The 17173-nt window shown below is 57.9% G+C and overlaps 1 protein-coding gene across 1 annotated transcript; it reads right to left on the reverse strand.

The window, feature by feature from the left end:
* Positions 1 to 1997: 1997 nt before the first annotated feature.
* Positions 1998 to 16539, reverse strand: CSRP1 (cysteine and glycine rich protein 1). Its single transcript, XM_065854434.2, has 6 exons — positions 16385 to 16539; positions 9993 to 10105; positions 5259 to 5427; positions 4735 to 4861; positions 2749 to 2842; positions 1998 to 2480 (listed from the first exon to the last, which is right to left on the reverse strand). The coding sequence occupies exons 2-6, from the start codon at positions 10102 to 10104 to the stop codon at positions 2404 to 2406; spliced, it is 579 nt and encodes a 192-aa protein (XP_065710506.1). The 5' UTR covers position 10105; positions 16385 to 16539; the 3' UTR covers positions 1998 to 2403.
* Positions 16540 to 17173: the final 634 nt, after the last annotated feature.

Raw genomic sequence — 17173 nt, forward strand, 5'->3', positions numbered from 1 at the left:
TGCAGGTGCTCGGCCACAAATCGACCCCTTGGTTTGGCTGTTTCTGAGCAGGTTTGGGTCCCACAGCCCTTCCCCGAGGGCTGGCAGTCCCTGAGCAGTGGCTGCTGGGTGCAACGCGGCTCTGCTGCCTCTAAAGGGAGTTGAACACTTGGGTGCAGGTGTCCAGAGTGTCCGTCTGTCTGGCGCCAGCCGTGCACAGGGAGCAGTAACCAGCAGAGGGTAGCAGATGGTCGCAGCCATCCCACTGCCGTTTGGGCAGGGGGTGCCCAAAAAGCACCTCTAGTTCCAGCCCAGCAGCTCATGCCCTTGGACTGTGCAGCCCCAGCGATGCCCATCCTGGTGTCCCCACCGACAGTCTGTCTGTCACTCGGGTGAACAGTGCAGCTTCAGGGCAAGGTCTCTGTCCCAGGACACTGCTCATGTTGTCACCTGGGGCCTTTGGGGCTGAAAGCTCATCAGAGACTCACAGGCCTGGAGAAGAGAGGGCTTGGGGAGACCCAACTTCAGTTTTCCACTGCGTGGAGAAGGAAGACACAGAAGGGCATGGCAAAAGGACAAGGGACAACAGGCACAGGTGCCACAAGGGGAACTCTGATGCACATAAGGAAAATAACCTTCTCTGGGTGTATGTGCTGTGACAAGACCCACAGTGGTGGGGCCTCCATCCTTGGAGGGTTTCCAAAGCCGAGTGGACACCAGAAGGTCTGATGCACCTGACCTTGGGAGCGAGCCCTGTGCGAGAGGAGGTTGGACTCACAACCTCTGCAGGGCCCTTCCACCCTACGTCTTTCTGCGACCCCACGGAACCCAAATCCAGCATTTTTAGTCCTGCCTTTGACCAGGTGTCCAGGAGCAAATGGCCTCTCTGGGTTCCATCACCCTTGCGATATCTCCCTACCTCCCCTCTCTCTGACACAACCCCTACCAACTACGGGAAGAAGAGACTTCAGAAAACTGGTTCTTGCTTTATTGACTAAACAGCACTGCCTGAGTGCCTGTGGCACTTCCAGCATCCACCTCCCACTCATGGAGAGGGCAGGTGGGTTCCTCACCCCCACACCTCGGGGGCCTCTGCTGGGTTTCAGTCTCCACACCAAAGTGGCACCTGAGCCCAGGGTGCTCCAGCTCCCGACCCTCAGCCCCAGCCGTCTGCCCCAAGTGCCACCTGCTGTCACCTCACCAAACCCAACCACACACCCCAGGGCAATGGGACCAACTAGAATTTGGGTCCCAGGCTGGGAAACCCGGGGGAGGGATTTTTGGAGATGCTTAAAGGGCTTTCTCCCCACCTCAGTTTCAAAAACAAGCGTGTGATGAACAGGAGCAAAGTGTTTAGGTTGATAAAGGAGCCCAAGCCCTGTCCCTCAAAAGGATTTCTGCCTCTGTTGTGCTTCTCGAAACACTACCCATCTCATTTACTCAACCACAATGTTTATAACTTAAAAAAATCCCCAAAAGTGAATTCCCCGTGGAGTTCATAACTCCAAGTTGCAGTGAGGCTGATCTTGTGGGTATGTCACACCGGTCAAAGAGAGAATCACAGAAAGAAAGTGAAGAGTTTAGACGAAAACCAATTAAATCTTGGAACTGACGGCTTAACGATCCACAATGCTGCAGAAATCCAGGGAGTAGGTGAAGAGCTGTTAATTATTCAGCACTGCCGGGCACGCCTGTTTGGAGAGGCGCCACGTAGGAGCAGCGATAGGGGTTTCACAGGGCGTGCACACGTGTTGTGCTACCAACACACCCACGAACGGCTGCGCTGGGCCTCCCAGCATCAGCTGCTGCTTTGGAAATGGTTTTGCAGTGCGGGAGAGCCCCATTCAGCGACCCGCAGGGCTCAGCTGGGCCATGTCACCCTGCATCGAGCAGCTCCTGCCTTCGTGCTTTAATTGCAAGACGTAATTGCAAATATTTTCCATCCTCCCTCTGCCTCCTCACCTCCAGCTCTGGTCACCCAGCCCCAGACAGGGAATAAACTCTCCAGCAAGGCCAGGCATGGGTCAGCTTTGATGTTTATTGCTTGCTCAGTGGCACGGCATGGCACGGCACGGCATGGCACGGCACGGCATGGCACGGCATGGCACGGCTGAGCTGGCATCCCGCCAGGACGGGCAACGCGGAGCAAAACATTTTGGGCCCACGGGCCTCGCTGCGGGTGGGTGCGAGCTGAGCTGTCTCCCCGCCAGCACCCACACCGGCAGGACCCGGTGGGGACCACGCTGGGACTCCCCCAGCTTCGGGGTGCGCTGGGTCAGGGCGGGGAGCAAGGGGCTCGTGCTGGGAAGCAGCAGGTGGATACTGATGATGGTGGGGATGCTCGCTGCGGGCGCAGGAAGCGTCGGGCAGCCCAGGCTAGTCTGGACTAGCCCGGGGCGAGCGGAAAGCCCAGCTCCTCCTGCCTCACTGCGAGTGGATCAGCGCCCCGGCGCCCTGCCCAAAGCCAAAGCCCTTGGGACCGAAGTTCTTGGCGTAGCAACCTGCAGAGGGTGGGAATGCAGAGGCTGGTAAGGCTGGTAGCCAAACACAAGCAGGTCCTCCTCTTGAAGCAGGAGGACTTAAACAGGACAGGATTTGTCGTATTTGTTGGGCAAAGAGGCTCCAGGTGTAGTAGGAAATCCCCCCACTGGTGCAGCCACCACCTCCCCAAACCTCCGTCCCATCTGGGTTCCCTGCACAGGGGTTGTTCCCCCCGCCACCTCCACCCTTTGGAGTCCAGGACAAGCCGGCGGGGACGGGGACACTCACCTTTGCAGTAGATCTCCCCGTCTTTGTCTGCCAGGGTGGTGGACTCCAGGCTCTTGCCACACTTGGCGCAGCGGAAGCAGGACTTGTGCCAGGACTGCGGGACAGGAGCAGAGCCCGGTCAGACAACACCCGGGGATGCTTTGGCTACCAAACGGGGTCACTTTTCTGTTTCTGACCCAAAGCGGTTGGCAAAGAGGTCTGAATGGGACGAAAGTGTTTCCCTGGATAGAGCCATCCCCCCAGCCCCGGGGGGAAGATACAGGGAGGGCACATCAGGTGTGGTCACGGCTCCCATGGTGATCTGGTTCCAGAGAGCTTCCGCCGTCATTCACAGAAGTCATTTGTATCACAATTTGTACAATGATTTGTACAATAATTTGTGAGGAGCGATCACCCCCCTCTTTGGAGATTGTCCTCCCTCCAGCAGCGTGATAAATCCCCTAAGTTATCCAGCTGAGACCCACAGCTGTACGTTACCCTGGGGTGGCACAGGGCTGGGACACCTGCCCCTCCACAGCTACAGCTCCAAGGAAGGCAGCAAACAGACACTAAGAATGCAGAAATCAGCCAGGGTTTAAAAATAAAACTCCCCCCATGGCTCTGCCAGTCCCCTGGGGATAAATGAGCTCACAGCCTCCGAGCAAACCTCGAGTAGCCAGAGCTGCTCACGGAGGAATTTAAATAAACACTTTGGAAAACACAAAACCTTTTTTGGAAGAAAATGTGAAATTGGGGGGCTGGAGGAGGAGGTAGTAGATGGAGTCATCCAGCAAACATTAGTACATTAAATACATGCTCTGGAATCCTCCCCGGGTTTGCTGCAGTGTAATTGCTTTGCCAGCTTTGGTTCCCCATAAACATCGAGGCCATAAACCTACCAGGAAGCCCAGATTGTGACTTTAAGGGTAAGTTTTGTTCCTGACCCTCCAAGTGTCCATCACAAACCCCTGCACTGCCAGCTGGGGCACGGTGGTGCCAGGAGGCCCTTGCTGTGGACTGGATGCCTCTTCCCTTGCTCTGGGGACAGAGGACAAACAGAGAAGCCCCAGGGAGGGCAGAGCACAGTGGGGTCAGTGAGTGTCCCCATGTCACCAGGGAGGGTTTCCCAGCACGGCCATACCCTCCCCTGTGGCACAAAGCCAGGCCTAAGCTGTTGTCTTGGGCAGCTCTGCACGTGTACCCAGCCTCAGAAGGGAGGTTGCTCCAGGGCAGGGACCTCAGCAGGGTCCCAGGGCTGGCAGAGCAGAATGTGTCCCCGTGCCCCACTGAGAGCTTCCCAGAGCTGGGTGAGGATGAGGCCACAGCTCGGGATGCAAAGGACCCTGGTGAGGTGATAAACTCGACATAGGATGTCCCAGGGTTGTTGCAGAACATCCTTCCCATCCGGCCCTGAGCAGATCCTGTCCACCAGCAGAACAGCCCAGGAGAGAAGCACCGAGCAGGTGCCCACAGCTCCAACCACCCGCCCTGTTCGTGGGCAGCACCGACCACTGGAACCCATTTCCTGCCGCAAACCCGGGCTGTGGCGTCCCAGCCCGCGGCACAGGGGGCAGAGGCTCACTGGACGTTGCACTGTTCAGTTAGTAGCGGCAGTGGTCATGGCCCACATCGCTGCTCATCCTACCAACACATCTGGCACTGGGGACATCCACCGCGACCTCTGCTGAGCAGGGACATCCACTGTGACCTCTGCTGAGCAGTGCTCTGAATATTTGATATAAAATGTATTTCTCTTCCATCTACAAATCTGCAAGAGCAATGCAGCCTGGAGAACCTGTTTTCCAGACATGCCAAGATCTCCTTTTGGTGCCAGATCTCCTGGTGACCATGACCACCAGACCCCTAGTCCAGCCTGCACAGCCTGTGGGTCAGGTCCAGACCTTCTCTGAAGGTCTCCCTGCCACACAGCAACTCGTGGTATGTGTGTGTCCCATCCATCCATCCATCCATCCATCCATCCATCCATCCATCCATCCCCATTCTTACCTTTCCAGCTCCAATCACTTTCTCAGCCGCATACACCGCTTGGCCACAGCGAGGGCACCCATCAGAACCCCCGACCTTCTGGGCCATTCGGGATGCGTTCGGGTTGGTGGGTCGGTGGGGTTGGCCCCTGAGGATGGGAAGGAGTTTGTGATCAGGGCTGCACAAGCAAGTCAGAGGAGGGAAGAGCTATGGAATCACAAATCCCGGTTTTGAAGGGCCCGGAGCTTCAGGCACGATGTGTTGAGCCCCATGGAAACTCCAGCCTCACGGCTGCGTCCTGGGAGGGGATGGGCAGCGTGCCCGGGCAATGGGGACGTGTCCCGTCAAGCCCCATCCCACCCTGCCAAGAGGGTTCAGCGGGTTTCCCCCAAGGGGCAGAAAGGCAGAGCAGCCCACGGCGCTCTCCAGATTACACACCGCTCCAAGTTCAGCACAGGCTGCACATCCACGCATCAAAAGCGGATAGATGTGGGGGAAGAGGTGCCCACAACAGGCACGGTTTTGAAAACAAGACTTAAACTCACTCTTCATATTTGATTCCCAGAGACTCGCCCTTGTCCGTGCTCAGGGTCCCGGCTCCCAGCCCGTAGCCGTAGCCCTTGGGGCCGTACTTCTTGCCGTAGCAGGACTTGCAGTAGATCTCGTCTCCATGCACAGCAACAGTGGTGCTGTCCAGGTTCTTCTTACAGACCACTGGAAAAGAGAGGAGGGCGGTGCCATTAGCCTGCTCATCCAGAGCCCGCTAATTAGGTGCAGAAAACAAGTCCTCACAAGGGAGAGCACAGCTCAGCTTTCAAGGAGCAGGAAACCCCAGCCGAGGTCAGTGCTGAAGGGAGGCATGCAAAACAGCCAGAGATAAGGATCACAACAAGAACATTGTCTGGCTGTAAAAGGAAGCAACCACCAAAGTTACAGGGTAAGCTCTGTTAACCCTCCTGATGCACTTAAACCGGAGGGGGGTTGAAATTTCCCTACAAGTCACCGCAGGGCTCGCAGGGATGGACGTCCCTGCCCCACCGCAGCTCTGCCGCATCCCAGCCCGCTGCGAATCGCAGCGACAGGCGCTTGGGGGAAAGTAATGCAAGCAAATATATTTTGCTTTGTGTTTAACTAAAAGCAGAGCTGCAGCCATAACCACAGTAAGTTCTTGGCACGTTACGCTAGTGTGCACAGTTGCCTCTCCAGACCCTGAGACCACAATGGAAGGGTTTATGTTAACATGTCACCCTGGTCTGTGCCACGAGCAGGGTCAGGTGAGGAACACTCACTCCAAGCCTCTGGGATCAGTATGGGACGTGAGGTGGGACAGGAGGAGCCAGCAGCCACGCTCAGGGTCACAGCTCAGCCCAGACAGTGCTTTGAGCTTGGTGCTGGGCTCAGCCCACACAGACTCTGCTCCCGAGTTTAGGTTTGCCCAACTCCTGTCCCAGCTCTGATCTCAGCTTTCACGTTGCCTTCCAAACTTTTCCTGGAACACATCACCCAGCAAGCCGGGGCGGGAGGCGAGCAGCGCCCGACCGGGCTCGCAGTGATCTGCTGTGTTTACCTGCCCGGTGCAGCATCCAGACGCCCGAGGCAGAGTCCACAGCGCTGGCAGACGGCCCCAAAACAGATCCTGTTACAGCAGCCACACAGCCTTCCCCACCCCGCTTACACGCCTTAAATGTCAAGGCTTCCAGCGGCACGCTGGCCTCTTGGCCAGCAGAAAGTTTCTTGGCCTTTACCAATATCACAGGAATGCAAACAGAGCAGAGCTCGGCTCCCAGCAGCGCAAACCGCGGCGCTGAACGCAGGGGTGAGATGCAGCTTTCCTCGGCCCAGTTACTAAATATGGTGCTTCTCCTCCGGGGCTGCGGAGAACCCCGTGTGCTGCTGCTGAGAGGAGGTGGGAAGGGAAACATCTCCTGCCACCTAAGAAGGGTATGGAAGGGTCTTCTCCCATCCCACCCCAGCAGGAGCTGGGGATGGAGCATCCCCGTTGATGAAGACCAGCTCTGGTTAACTGGTTCCAGAGCTGCCAAGCTCCTGGGCTGGTGTTGGGGTGTCTCTGCGTTACCTGGAGCTCATGGGGAGCAATGTTGCATCCAGACTCTCCAGGAGGGGAATTTGGGCACTTTTACTGGCACATTGAAAGAGCTTTGTCCTAGGGGTAGGAGTCACTGATCTCATTGGCCTCTGTCTCTCCCACCCTGTTGGTAGATTTAGAGCTCTAAGCAAAGCTCTCAGTCCCTCATCTGTACCAGCCACAGGCGCTTTGAGAGGCAGCAGAAAACATTCTTTCCTGGTCTGCTTCCTAGAAATCAACCCCCAGCTCCTGGCTTTCTGCATTGCAGAAATTCCAGCGCACCGCACTCATCGGGTTAAGGACCCTTTGTTTTGCTAAGAGCAGGGAGTTGCTCCACAAAACAATCAGACAAGAGCTGCTGCCACTTGCAGAGGCCCAACGCTCTCACTACAGTACATTTCCACCCTGCACTATCAGCTCAGCTGGATCGATGCCACCGAGTCAATCACCAAGTCACTCCCTGAGCCGATCTCCGGTTCTAATGCACTGCGGTAGGTTTGGCTCCTTTTTTGATTATTTTTATGGCAGATCAGGTTGAAGTATTTGTTTTTTCTTCCCTAAAGATAATGGCTTCGGGTTCCCCGATGAGGCCCAAACGCAGCACTGGGGAACAGACTGGGAATGCCGGAGATGGGTGCAGCTCAGCATCACCTGCAGCTGGGACGGGCAGGACACTGGGGTGCGGATGGAGTGGGGTTACCTCCATCTGCAAGGCACAGGGACAGCAGTGCTGGCTGCAGTTGGCTCTGGAGCACTCCCTGGGGACCTGCTCCCATGAGGGGACACTGGGTGACATTCTTCGCCATATTGGCTGGGCATTCCCTTCCCAAAGCAAGGCCTTTTGCCTGATTTCATGGTGCCAGCATCGCATGGCAGCAGCTTTCCCAAGAAGTCCCACTGTGTGCACGGGGTCACAGGGAAGGGCAGATGTGGTGCAATAATGTCTTTACACCCACACTGAGGTTTTCCAGCAGCATGGACTCAGACAGCAAAAGCCACTGGTGGGAGGGAGATGAGGGTAACATAGAATCATGGATTCGGTTTGGTTGGAAGAGACCCTCAAGATCATCGAGTTCAACCATAACCCACCCCTGGCACTGCTCCATGTCCTGAGAACCTCCTGTCCATCTGTCCAGCCCTCCAGGGATGGTGACTCCAGCACTGCCCTGGGCAGCCTGTTCAATGCCCCACAGCCCTTTGGGGAAGAAATTGTTCCCCACATCCAACCTCAACCTCCCCTGGTGCAACTCAAGGCCGTTTCCTCTGCTCCTGGCGCTTGTTCCTGGGGAGCAGAGCCCGACCCCCCTGGCTCCAAGCTCCTTTCAGGCAGTTCAGAGATCAGAAGGTCTCCCCTCAGCTCCTGTTCTCCAGCTGAACCCCCCAGGTCCCTCAGCTGCTTCCATCACACTTGTGCTCCAGCCCTTTCACATTCCCCACCCTCCTTATCTGAGGCTGCAGCAGAAACACGACTTCCCGCTGCAGAGAGCCGTGCCGGAAGGACACAACAGCCTGCCAACCCCTGCCCGCCTGGGAAAACCTCTCTGCAACTCCCTTTCTTAGTCCTCTCCAGCCAAAATGAGCTTTCCAGCCTGGAAACTCCCACATACAAGAGCTACCGGTGACGCCGGCCACTCTTCCTGCCGCACAGGGAGCAACAGCCTCTCTCTCACACATCTGTATCCAGCTGTGCATGCTGCGTCCCAGACAGACTGGCCAAGAATATCCAGTATCCATGCCAGGTGGACACAGGAGCATGGCAGGGATTGGCCCCATGGGGACAGTGGTATTTCCCTGCTGGAATAAGCCTCCTGAGATGAGTTCTAGCCGTGTGTTTGTTTATAGAGCCCAGCTCTGCTTGCTGCCCGTGTGGGAAAGATCACATCTGTGTCCCTGCTGCAATGGGACGGTGACACTGGGAAGAGGGTACAGGGATCGGCTGAAAAAATGCTGAACCTCAGCGGGGCCCTGCTGCAAAGACAGCTCTGAAGACACATTTAGAATCACAGAATGATAGGAGAGTGTGGGTTGGAGGGACCTTCCCAGCTCCCCCAGTGCCCCCCCTGCCATGACAGGGACATCTTCACCAGCTCAGGTTGCTCAGAGCCCCGTCCAGCCTGGCCTGGGGTGTCTCCAGGGATGGTTCATCCACCACCTCTCTGCCCAGCCTGGGCCAGTCTGTGTCAGATGCCATGGGCCGATGAGCCATCAGTGGACCCAGACACCATGCACGTTCCTGGTAGCACACAGGAATCTCTAGTTCTGTTATGTGACAGTCTTCGAGGGCAGAAATCTGGCAAAACACAGGCTGAGGACAGTGGCCATCTTTTTCTTCAAAGGTCCTGAGCCCCTCTGGATGGATGCCCCAGGTTTGAGGAGCTGCTCTCAGCATGGTGACACTCCTCACCTGCCCCTCACTGCTGCCCTGCTGTCCCCAAGGGCAGGGGAAGGGTGTCTGGGGACCTGCAGCTTGAACCCAAGAGTGCCTGCAGGATCTGCAGAGGAAGGGACATTGCACTGAGTCAACCCACAGCCAGATCCTGACCTCCTGCTCCTCCCTGGAGGTGACACTTGGGTCTAAACACACAACAGAGACACCCTCTGCAGCAGCAGATTTCCAGGCAGGCTGGGGGTGATGCTTTATCACTTCACAGCAAGCTTTCCATCAGCAGAAGGGCCAGGACAGGACCACATCTTCCTCCCATCATCTCCTGGGACACAGGGACAGATTCCATGCCAGTGCCCAAGGCCAAATCACCTTTTCAGTGTGGCAAAGCCACTTAGAAGACTAAAGCTGGCATCACCCCAGCGCAGGGCATGGGACATGCACCTCCCGCTGCCACTGTTTGGAGAGTCCTTGTCTCCTGCTCTAATCTGGAACATCTGGAGACAGAGTAAAGGACTCAGCCTCGCCTCTCCCCAGCGTAGGGACAGCCCCAGGCTTTGCATGGGTGCTGGCTGAGGTCAGCCCTGACAGCCTGGATGGCCCCTGGTGTCCTGGGATTATTTGTCTTCCTTCGGCAGAACCAACCGCCAAGTCTGGAGAACAGCAGAAAGCCTGCCACACAGCTCCCACAGCCCGGCTGCTTCTAGAGAAACACTAATGAGCTTTTCCACGGCCCATAAACAGGACATGACAGGGACGGAGAGCCAGGAAGCGGGTGGGAAGGGGGGCAAAGGAAGACCTGGTACTCACTGCACAAGAAGCAGGACTTGTGGAAGCTGCCGCCTTCACATTGCACCTCCTCGGCGAAGTACACGGCCTTCTGGCACACTCCACACTTCTTTCCTCCTCCCCAGTTCGGCATCCTGCGGCAGAAGCACAGGCAGAGGCAGCGTCAGGACAGGACGGTAGGGACAGGGATGGGGCAGGGACAGGGCAGGGATAGGGCAGGGACAGGGCAGGGATAGGGCAGGGACGGGGCAGGGACGGGGCAGGGACGGGGCAGGGACGGGGCAGGGACGGGGCAGGGACGGGGCAGGGACGGGGCAGGGATAGGGCAGGGACAGGGCAGGGATAGGGCAGGGACAGGGCAGGGACAGGGCAGCCACCAGCAGTGCTCCAGCAGCTGTTCCATATCCGCACACATGGAGACCACCCACGGATGTTTGCTGTTTGCACAGATTCACCAAGCTGCTAATTAGGACTTGAGATGCCCACGGGACCCATGGTGACAGCACCCAGCAGTATTCGCTGCCTCCACTGGTCCTGCCAGGCAGGAGCAGCAGAAATTCCCTGTCCTGGGAGCCGTGGGGCCCTACAACCCCTTTCTGTGCCAGGAAAAGGGAGGAAGAGGGACAATGATGGGAGACTGCACTCGCAGAGGTACCCAGGGCACCTCGTTAGGTCACAGCCCTAACCTGTGCTATTACCCCTCGCCAGGGCCCAGGGTGACTGATCCTTGGTGCTGTAGGGTGTCCAGCTTGTCCCCCTGGCTGGAAACACAGCTTCTCCTCCCCAACACCTCTTCCATTTCTGCCACCACAGGGCAGGGGCTGACTCCCGATGGCACCAAACCCAGCGGGCTCTGGCACCGTGTCCCCCACAGCACCCGGAGCCACTGCCTTCCCCTGTGTTCGGGCACCTCCAAATCCTCCAGGACCGAGGGAAAGCAGCAGCCCCAGGGACACGGGCTCATGTGCAGGGCAAACACCTGAGCGCCAACCTCAGCCACCACGCAGCTCCTTGGCACAATATAAATGCCTCTGTTTCTCTCTCCTCTTTCCTGAAAGGTAACTGGTGAGACACGATCAAGAGGCCCCTTGATGTGCAAATTTGCAGATAACCCCAAAATCCTGTGAGCAGCTAACGCAAGTGGCAGCACTCCAACCCAGAGGGGCCTTGATGTTTTTGAACATGGGGCCAACACAAACCTCAAGATATGCAAACAACAAAGTCCTACAAGGAGATGCCGAGGGAGGCAAGCTGGCTGAGTGCGGCCAAGAGGAGGATCTAACGGCAACCTGGGGCTGCACACAGGGCACAGCCTTTGCGCCCACCTCCCTGCGGCAGCTCTGAATCTCCAGGTCACCGCAGGCAGCTGAAGCCCCATCTCTGGGTCTCCAGCCCACTGACCTCCCTGGTAGGGAACTGGGGAGAGGGACATTGCGCCCTGTGCACTGGGGAGGCCAAACCTTGAATCCAGGGGGCAGTTTTGGGCCCCTCACACCAAGAAAGGCCTTGAGGTGCTGGAGCGAGTGGAGAGAAGGGAATGGAGCTGGTGAGGGGCTGGAGCACAAGTGTGATGGGAGCGGCTGAGGCACCTGGGGGTTCAGCTGGAGAACAGGAGCTGAGGGGAGACCTTCTGATCTCTGAACTGCCTGAAAGGAGCTTGGAGCCAGGGGGGGTCGGGCTCTGCTCCCCAGGAACAAGCGCCAGGAGCAGAGGAAACGGCCTTGAGTTGCACCAGGGGAGGTTGAGGTTGGATGTGGGGAACAATTTCTTCCCCAAAGGGCTGTGGGGCATTGGAACAGGCTGCCCAGGGCAGTGCTGGAGTCACCATCCCTGGAGGGCTGGACAGACGGACATGAGGTTCTCAGGACATGGGGCAGTGCCGGGGGGCGGGGAATGGTTGGACTTAATGATTTAATTGTTTCTCCCAACCAAAACAATTTTCTGACTCCATGCTAAACCAGCAGGACTGGGGGCTGTATAAACATCAAAGAGAGAGATGCAGGAGGACGAAGCGCTGCAAACCCTCTGCTCTCAGGAACAGCGAGATCTCTGTACCCGCCAGTGCAGGGGAAAGTCGAGCTTTTCCCTGTGTAACAGTATTTTACCAGGCAATAGAAAAGAAATTGATCTCAGCCAGGTTCTAACAGCCGGCAGGGCTGTGCAGAGGCTCTGGAGCTGTAGCCCAGCTGCTGGACACAAGGAAGGTCTCAGCCAGGACAGACAGACAGAGCTGGGGAGGGAGCAGGAGCGGGGCCAGTGGGGCGGCTGTGCCGGCTCCAGGGACCCGAGGAGCGTGTTCGGGGTGTGATCGCAGCAGCCGGGAAGTCTCTCTTCCGAACACCCTGCAGCTGGGCTTCCCACCATCGCACAACCCGTGCCAAATCCCTCCCTTCCCGCCTGGCCCTTCCAGTCCCAGCCTTTGCGTTGCCTTAAAAGGCCACAAACTGTTTCTCTCCAGAGCCTGTTTTTCCCCCCTGCACCAGGAGAAGGGCCAGACCTGGTGCAGGAGTTTCCTTGGAGGGCAGAAACATCCAGCAGCATCCTCCTGCCAGCGAGGTGCCTGTACCCATGTGGGGGGAGCCCCCATGCCCACCTTTCTCAGCGCCCTCATCAGGAACAACACCATTTCTCTGGGTCCTCCATCCCTTTCCAAACCCAACAGCCAGCAGACTCCAGCTCTGGGAGCCGCCAGCCCTGATTTTGGTGGGCAGCCCCATGCAGGCAGCTCCCAGCCTCAGTACCGCTGCTGAACAGAGGGTTCATCTGCCCAAACCGAGACATCGGCAGTGGGCACACCTTCCTTGGAGCTGCCTGTGAGTCTATGGCGGAGAAAAGGCACTTCTGGGTGAAGCTCATCTGATGTTGACACAAAAGGATTCAAGCCCTTTTGCTGCTTATTTCCCTCCATCCAGCACGGGAAGGTTGTAGGTGCCTCCACACAGTTTAAACAACACCACTGTGGTTTTGGCAGGTGACACCCACCCGGCAACCCCAGCAAAGCCCCATCCCAGCCAGACCTCCTGGCACACGCCAGGATGGATTTTCTGTGGGGAGAGACCATGAAAATGAGTTTTGTTTGGGGGATACGTGGGCCTGTGATTGCTCACAGCTGGGCACGGAGAAAGCCTGAGATAAGAGTTAAGTTGTAGCGAATTTCCTCTTAGTCCACAACATCCACAGGCATGTGCTGAGAGCCCGGCACCCCACATGAAAGCCCAAAAAGCGCTTTATGCTACAGGTCAGTATTAGCAGGGAAAAAGAGTAATAATAGGAGCATCCTGCTGGTGGAGCCCAGGACCTGCACCAGCAAAATCCTTACAATAGCCATCTATACAGACCCACCATCCCTGTTTCCTAATTAATGACTGCTTTAAGGTATATCAGAGGGTTTGCAACCCTTTCAACATTTTGCAGAGTACTTTGCACCATGGAGCTGAGCACCATATTCTGTCCAATTGCAACACGTAACTGACCACAGTCGCACTTCTCCAAATCACTATGAGACCCGTGCGGAATGAGGAACAGGAGGTGGCTGTCCCGAAGCCAAAGATCTCACTGAGCACAGGCAAGAGAGACGCTCGGGGCTGCTAAAACCTGGGATTATTTTCCTCCCTCCTGCAGTTCCATATCTCGTGTACCACGACATCGCAGCAAACACAGGCAGAGCCCTGCAGAGAGCACCCTCCGTGCCAAGCACGCCTCAGCCCCAGAGCCAGTCCCTCATCTGCTCTGGATAACGCAAGAGGCTTTAAAAACCGAGATACCATCCTTTCCTCAACAGCTGTGCTGCTGGGAAGCACAGACACAGCGAGGCTTGTGCAGAGCCACACAAGTCTGATGTTTTTCGGAGATTAACTCTAATTTCCGTGTCTGATGCTCGACTTCGCAGCAGCACAGTTCACCGGGTCAAACGCAAGCTATGGACTCACCGCATTTCAGACGGGTTGTGTGGCACCAGTTTGGGACGCAGTCTGAGCTACACTAAACAACCAGACACAAACCAGTATGGAACCAGTACATCCTGTAATTCACTGCAGAGCAACCTCTTTGTGCTTGAAGGACACCACTGAGGAACAGGAGACTCATCCTGGCCCATGTAAAAGGGTTTTTTTTGCAATGAGAGTGTTAATACAAATGGACGGCAGAAAAGCACCATCAGCACTGCACAAAATTAACTCCTAATGATGTTCACAGCAGTCCATTCAGGACACATGGCCTGGCAGAGGGGCAAGTCAAAGGGAAGGAAACCACGGTAGCAGCTCCAAGCCCTGGGGTCTGGTTACCACCTTCCAGGTCAGCGAGCAGCTGGCACAGCTGTGAAATGAGCAGAATTTGAAGACAGAGGCACTTGCACAGGTGAGGCGCGTGGGCAGAGCAGAGAGGAACAAGCTCGTGGAGATACATGTAACACCAGGTGGGAAATCACGGGGACAGAGCATCAGGGGGTCAGCAGCAGTACCTGCAATCGGGCCCATGGGGGACTCTGCCCCACACGGCACCTGTCACGGAGCAGCTTTCACATCACCTGGGTGCAAGTGGAAATAACCCTACGAGAGGCAAGTTAGAACTGTCCTCTGTCCCCCTGTCGTGTGATCGGCTGGGTGGAGCAGTGACATGAGGAGACTCGGCTGCCAACAGCATAAATGACAATAAACAAAGGCCATCTGTGATATAGTGGTATCGAACTGGTGAGCACTGGGACATGGCAGAGCACTGGGCATCACCACGGCGAAATGACAGAACTGACCCAGGGGACGCAGCTGCATCAGAGCAACATCTCTGAGGGCTTTGCCAAGAGATGAGGGGAGAAAGTCAGGAGGGTCCGAGGAGTGATCCTCGCACACAGCTCGTCTGCTCTGCGGTTCTCAAAGCAACAGTCAGATGTTGCTTCTGCTGCTGGCGCTGGGGCAGCCCCGGGTTTGCTGTGGCAGCCCCAGTTTGCTGTGGCAGCCCTGGGTTTGCTGTGGGAGCCCCGGGTTGGCTGTGGGAGCCCCGGGTTGGCTGTGGGAGCCCGTGCGGAGCCGCCGGCCGGACCCAGCTCTCCGTGAGCGCTCACAACCGCGACGAGCCCGTGGACCAGCACACCGCTGCCCGCTGGCCACACCGCTCCCAGCTTTGCTTACAAAGGCAACTTGAAAATTTCCTAACGCAACTGGGTTCCTCAAAGAAAATCCCAGTTTTATCCTGAACAAAAGCCAAAAGCATTTGCAGGTATGCTAAAAAAAAGCTACTGATTCCTGCAGGATTCAAAATCTAACCAAGGTGTTTAGCTTTTCCAAAGCGCTTCGTTCCCCCCATCAGTCAGATCCTTGTCATTGTGCCCCTCCCAGGAGCAGGGAGCTGAGCTGAGCCTCTCCAGGGGGTTCACACACTGATATCCCGGACAGAGAGGTTGTGGAGAGCAGCTGCGAGGCTGAAGCTGGACAGCCGGTGCCCAGTGACCCATGGCAGCAGCGATGGTGACACATGCTGGGCTAGGAGTGGTCACAGACACCACACCACCTTTCCAACCTCCCCACCAAGAGCTAGAAGAGCCAGGAGGTGCCACGTCCAAAGTCAGTCTCACACCTAGTACTACTGTAGCGCTCGCACCTTCTCCCCTAGTCCATCCTCGCTGTATCTACTACTGTGACTTGGCAGCACGCGGTATTTTTGCCAAGTGCTAATTAACACCCCTCCTACGCGCTGGCCCCACTGCCGGCTCTGATGTTTGGAAAGCGGCACCTGAAGCTGTGCTGGAGCGTGTGCCCTGCCAGGTCCTCAGCGATGCAAACCTCTGTAAAGCTACATCAGTCCACACCAGCGGGGAGGATCGAGCCGGCTCCCTGTCCCCGGGTATAAGCTTTTTTCAGGCTGCAGAGTGAAGTGACAGCAAGGAGACCGGGAACAAGGAATTTGCTCACAGCGCAGCCTGAGACCACAACCCTGAGATTTCCCTTTGCAAAAAGTGAACATGAACGCGTAGCGGGGGGTTAACATTAACCACAGCAGAAAGTTCGGCATCCCGGTGGGAAGCGACCACGCGGCGTCGGTGCCCGTGCTCCACCAGGTTAGGAAAGTTCACCCGATCTGATGCAACAGCTTTGGCTTCCGCATCGGGCGTCATGTGCACGGATGCTCACGCCGCTTCGTGCCTCAGTGGGCCCCACGCACCCACCCCAGGGCGCACGGCGGGTCTGTGCCCCTGCTCCAGCCCCACATCTCCCCCAGCTGAGGTCCCGGGGGCACAGCCGGAGGGGCTGCGGTGTGCCCGGGGGGGGCTGGCCCTGGGGGCGCAGCATCCCGGGGGATGTGGAGCCGTCCCCGGGCCGGGAGGAGCGGCAGCCCCGGAGGTTCCACCGCAGGTCTCGGGGCCACCCGCGGGTGGGGACTCCGATCAGCAGGGCCCGGGGCCGCCCCCGGCCCGCACCTACCTGCAGCGGGGCTGGGCTGGGCTGAGCCGGGTCGGTGTTCGGAGCGGGGCTGGGGCCGGAGGCCGCTCGGGGGCTTTTGTCGGCGGCGGGAGAAGGCGGGTCTGGGGCGGCGGTTTGCGCTCGGCGCCGGCCCGGCCTGATGTCACCGCGGCCGCCGCCCCGAGGGCCCGGCGGAGGAGGGCACGGGCGGGCCGGCCACGCCACCGGGGACACCAGCCCCGCGCCCCGCCACCGGGGACCCCTCACCACCGGGGACACCAGCCCCGCGCCCCGCCACCGGGGACCCCTCACCACCGGGGACACCAGCCCCGCGCCCCGCCACCGGGGACCCCTCACCGCCGGGGACACCAGCCCCGCGCCCCGCCACCGGGGACCCCTCGCCACCGGGGACCCCTCGCCACCGGGGACCCGCACTCCCGGGCCCCGCCACCGGGGACTCCTCACCACCGGGGACCCGCACCCCCAGGCCCCACCACCGGGGATCCGCAGCCCCATGGCCCGGCAGCCCCGGCCTCACGCCGTTGGGGATCCCCCCACATCCCACCCCCGTGGGAGGGATGAACCCTTCGGGGTTCCTAAAACCCGCGGGCTGGCTGCCAAGCAAGTGTGCCAGCAGGGATACCCATCAGATATTTAGGTCAGTATTTAGTTGTGCTGGAAGTTTTTCTCTGAAAGAAAAGTTGCGACAGGAGGTGGCGAGGAGGAGGGAGTGAGGAGCGACTCTTTGGCAATGGCTTCCCCTGGGAACGCACAACAACACTGTGGAGGGTGCAGGGACACGGGGATAAG

This window comes from Patagioenas fasciata, chromosome 21, assembly GCF_037038585.1.
Source record: "Patagioenas fasciata isolate bPatFas1 chromosome 21, bPatFas1.hap1, whole genome shotgun sequence".
Lineage (NCBI taxonomy): Eukaryota > Metazoa > Chordata > Aves > Columbiformes > Columbidae > Patagioenas > Patagioenas fasciata.

What these genes read in the sequence shown, in the direction of transcription:
- CSRP1 (XM_065854434.2), bottom strand. Translation starts at nt 10,104, where the DNA reads ATGCCGAACTGGGGAGGAGGAAAGAAGTGTGGAGTGTGCCAGAAGGCC. An exon ending in CAAGTCCTGCTTCTTGTGCA is followed by an intron (nt 5,428 to 9,992) that starts GTGAGTACCAGG and finishes TCTCTTTTCCAG; the next exon opens with TGGTCTGTAAGAAGAACCTG. An exon ending in CTGGGAATCAAATATGAAGA is followed by an intron (nt 4,862 to 5,258) that starts GTGAGTTTAAGT and finishes TCCCATCCTCAG; the next exon opens with GGGCCAACCCCACCGACCCA.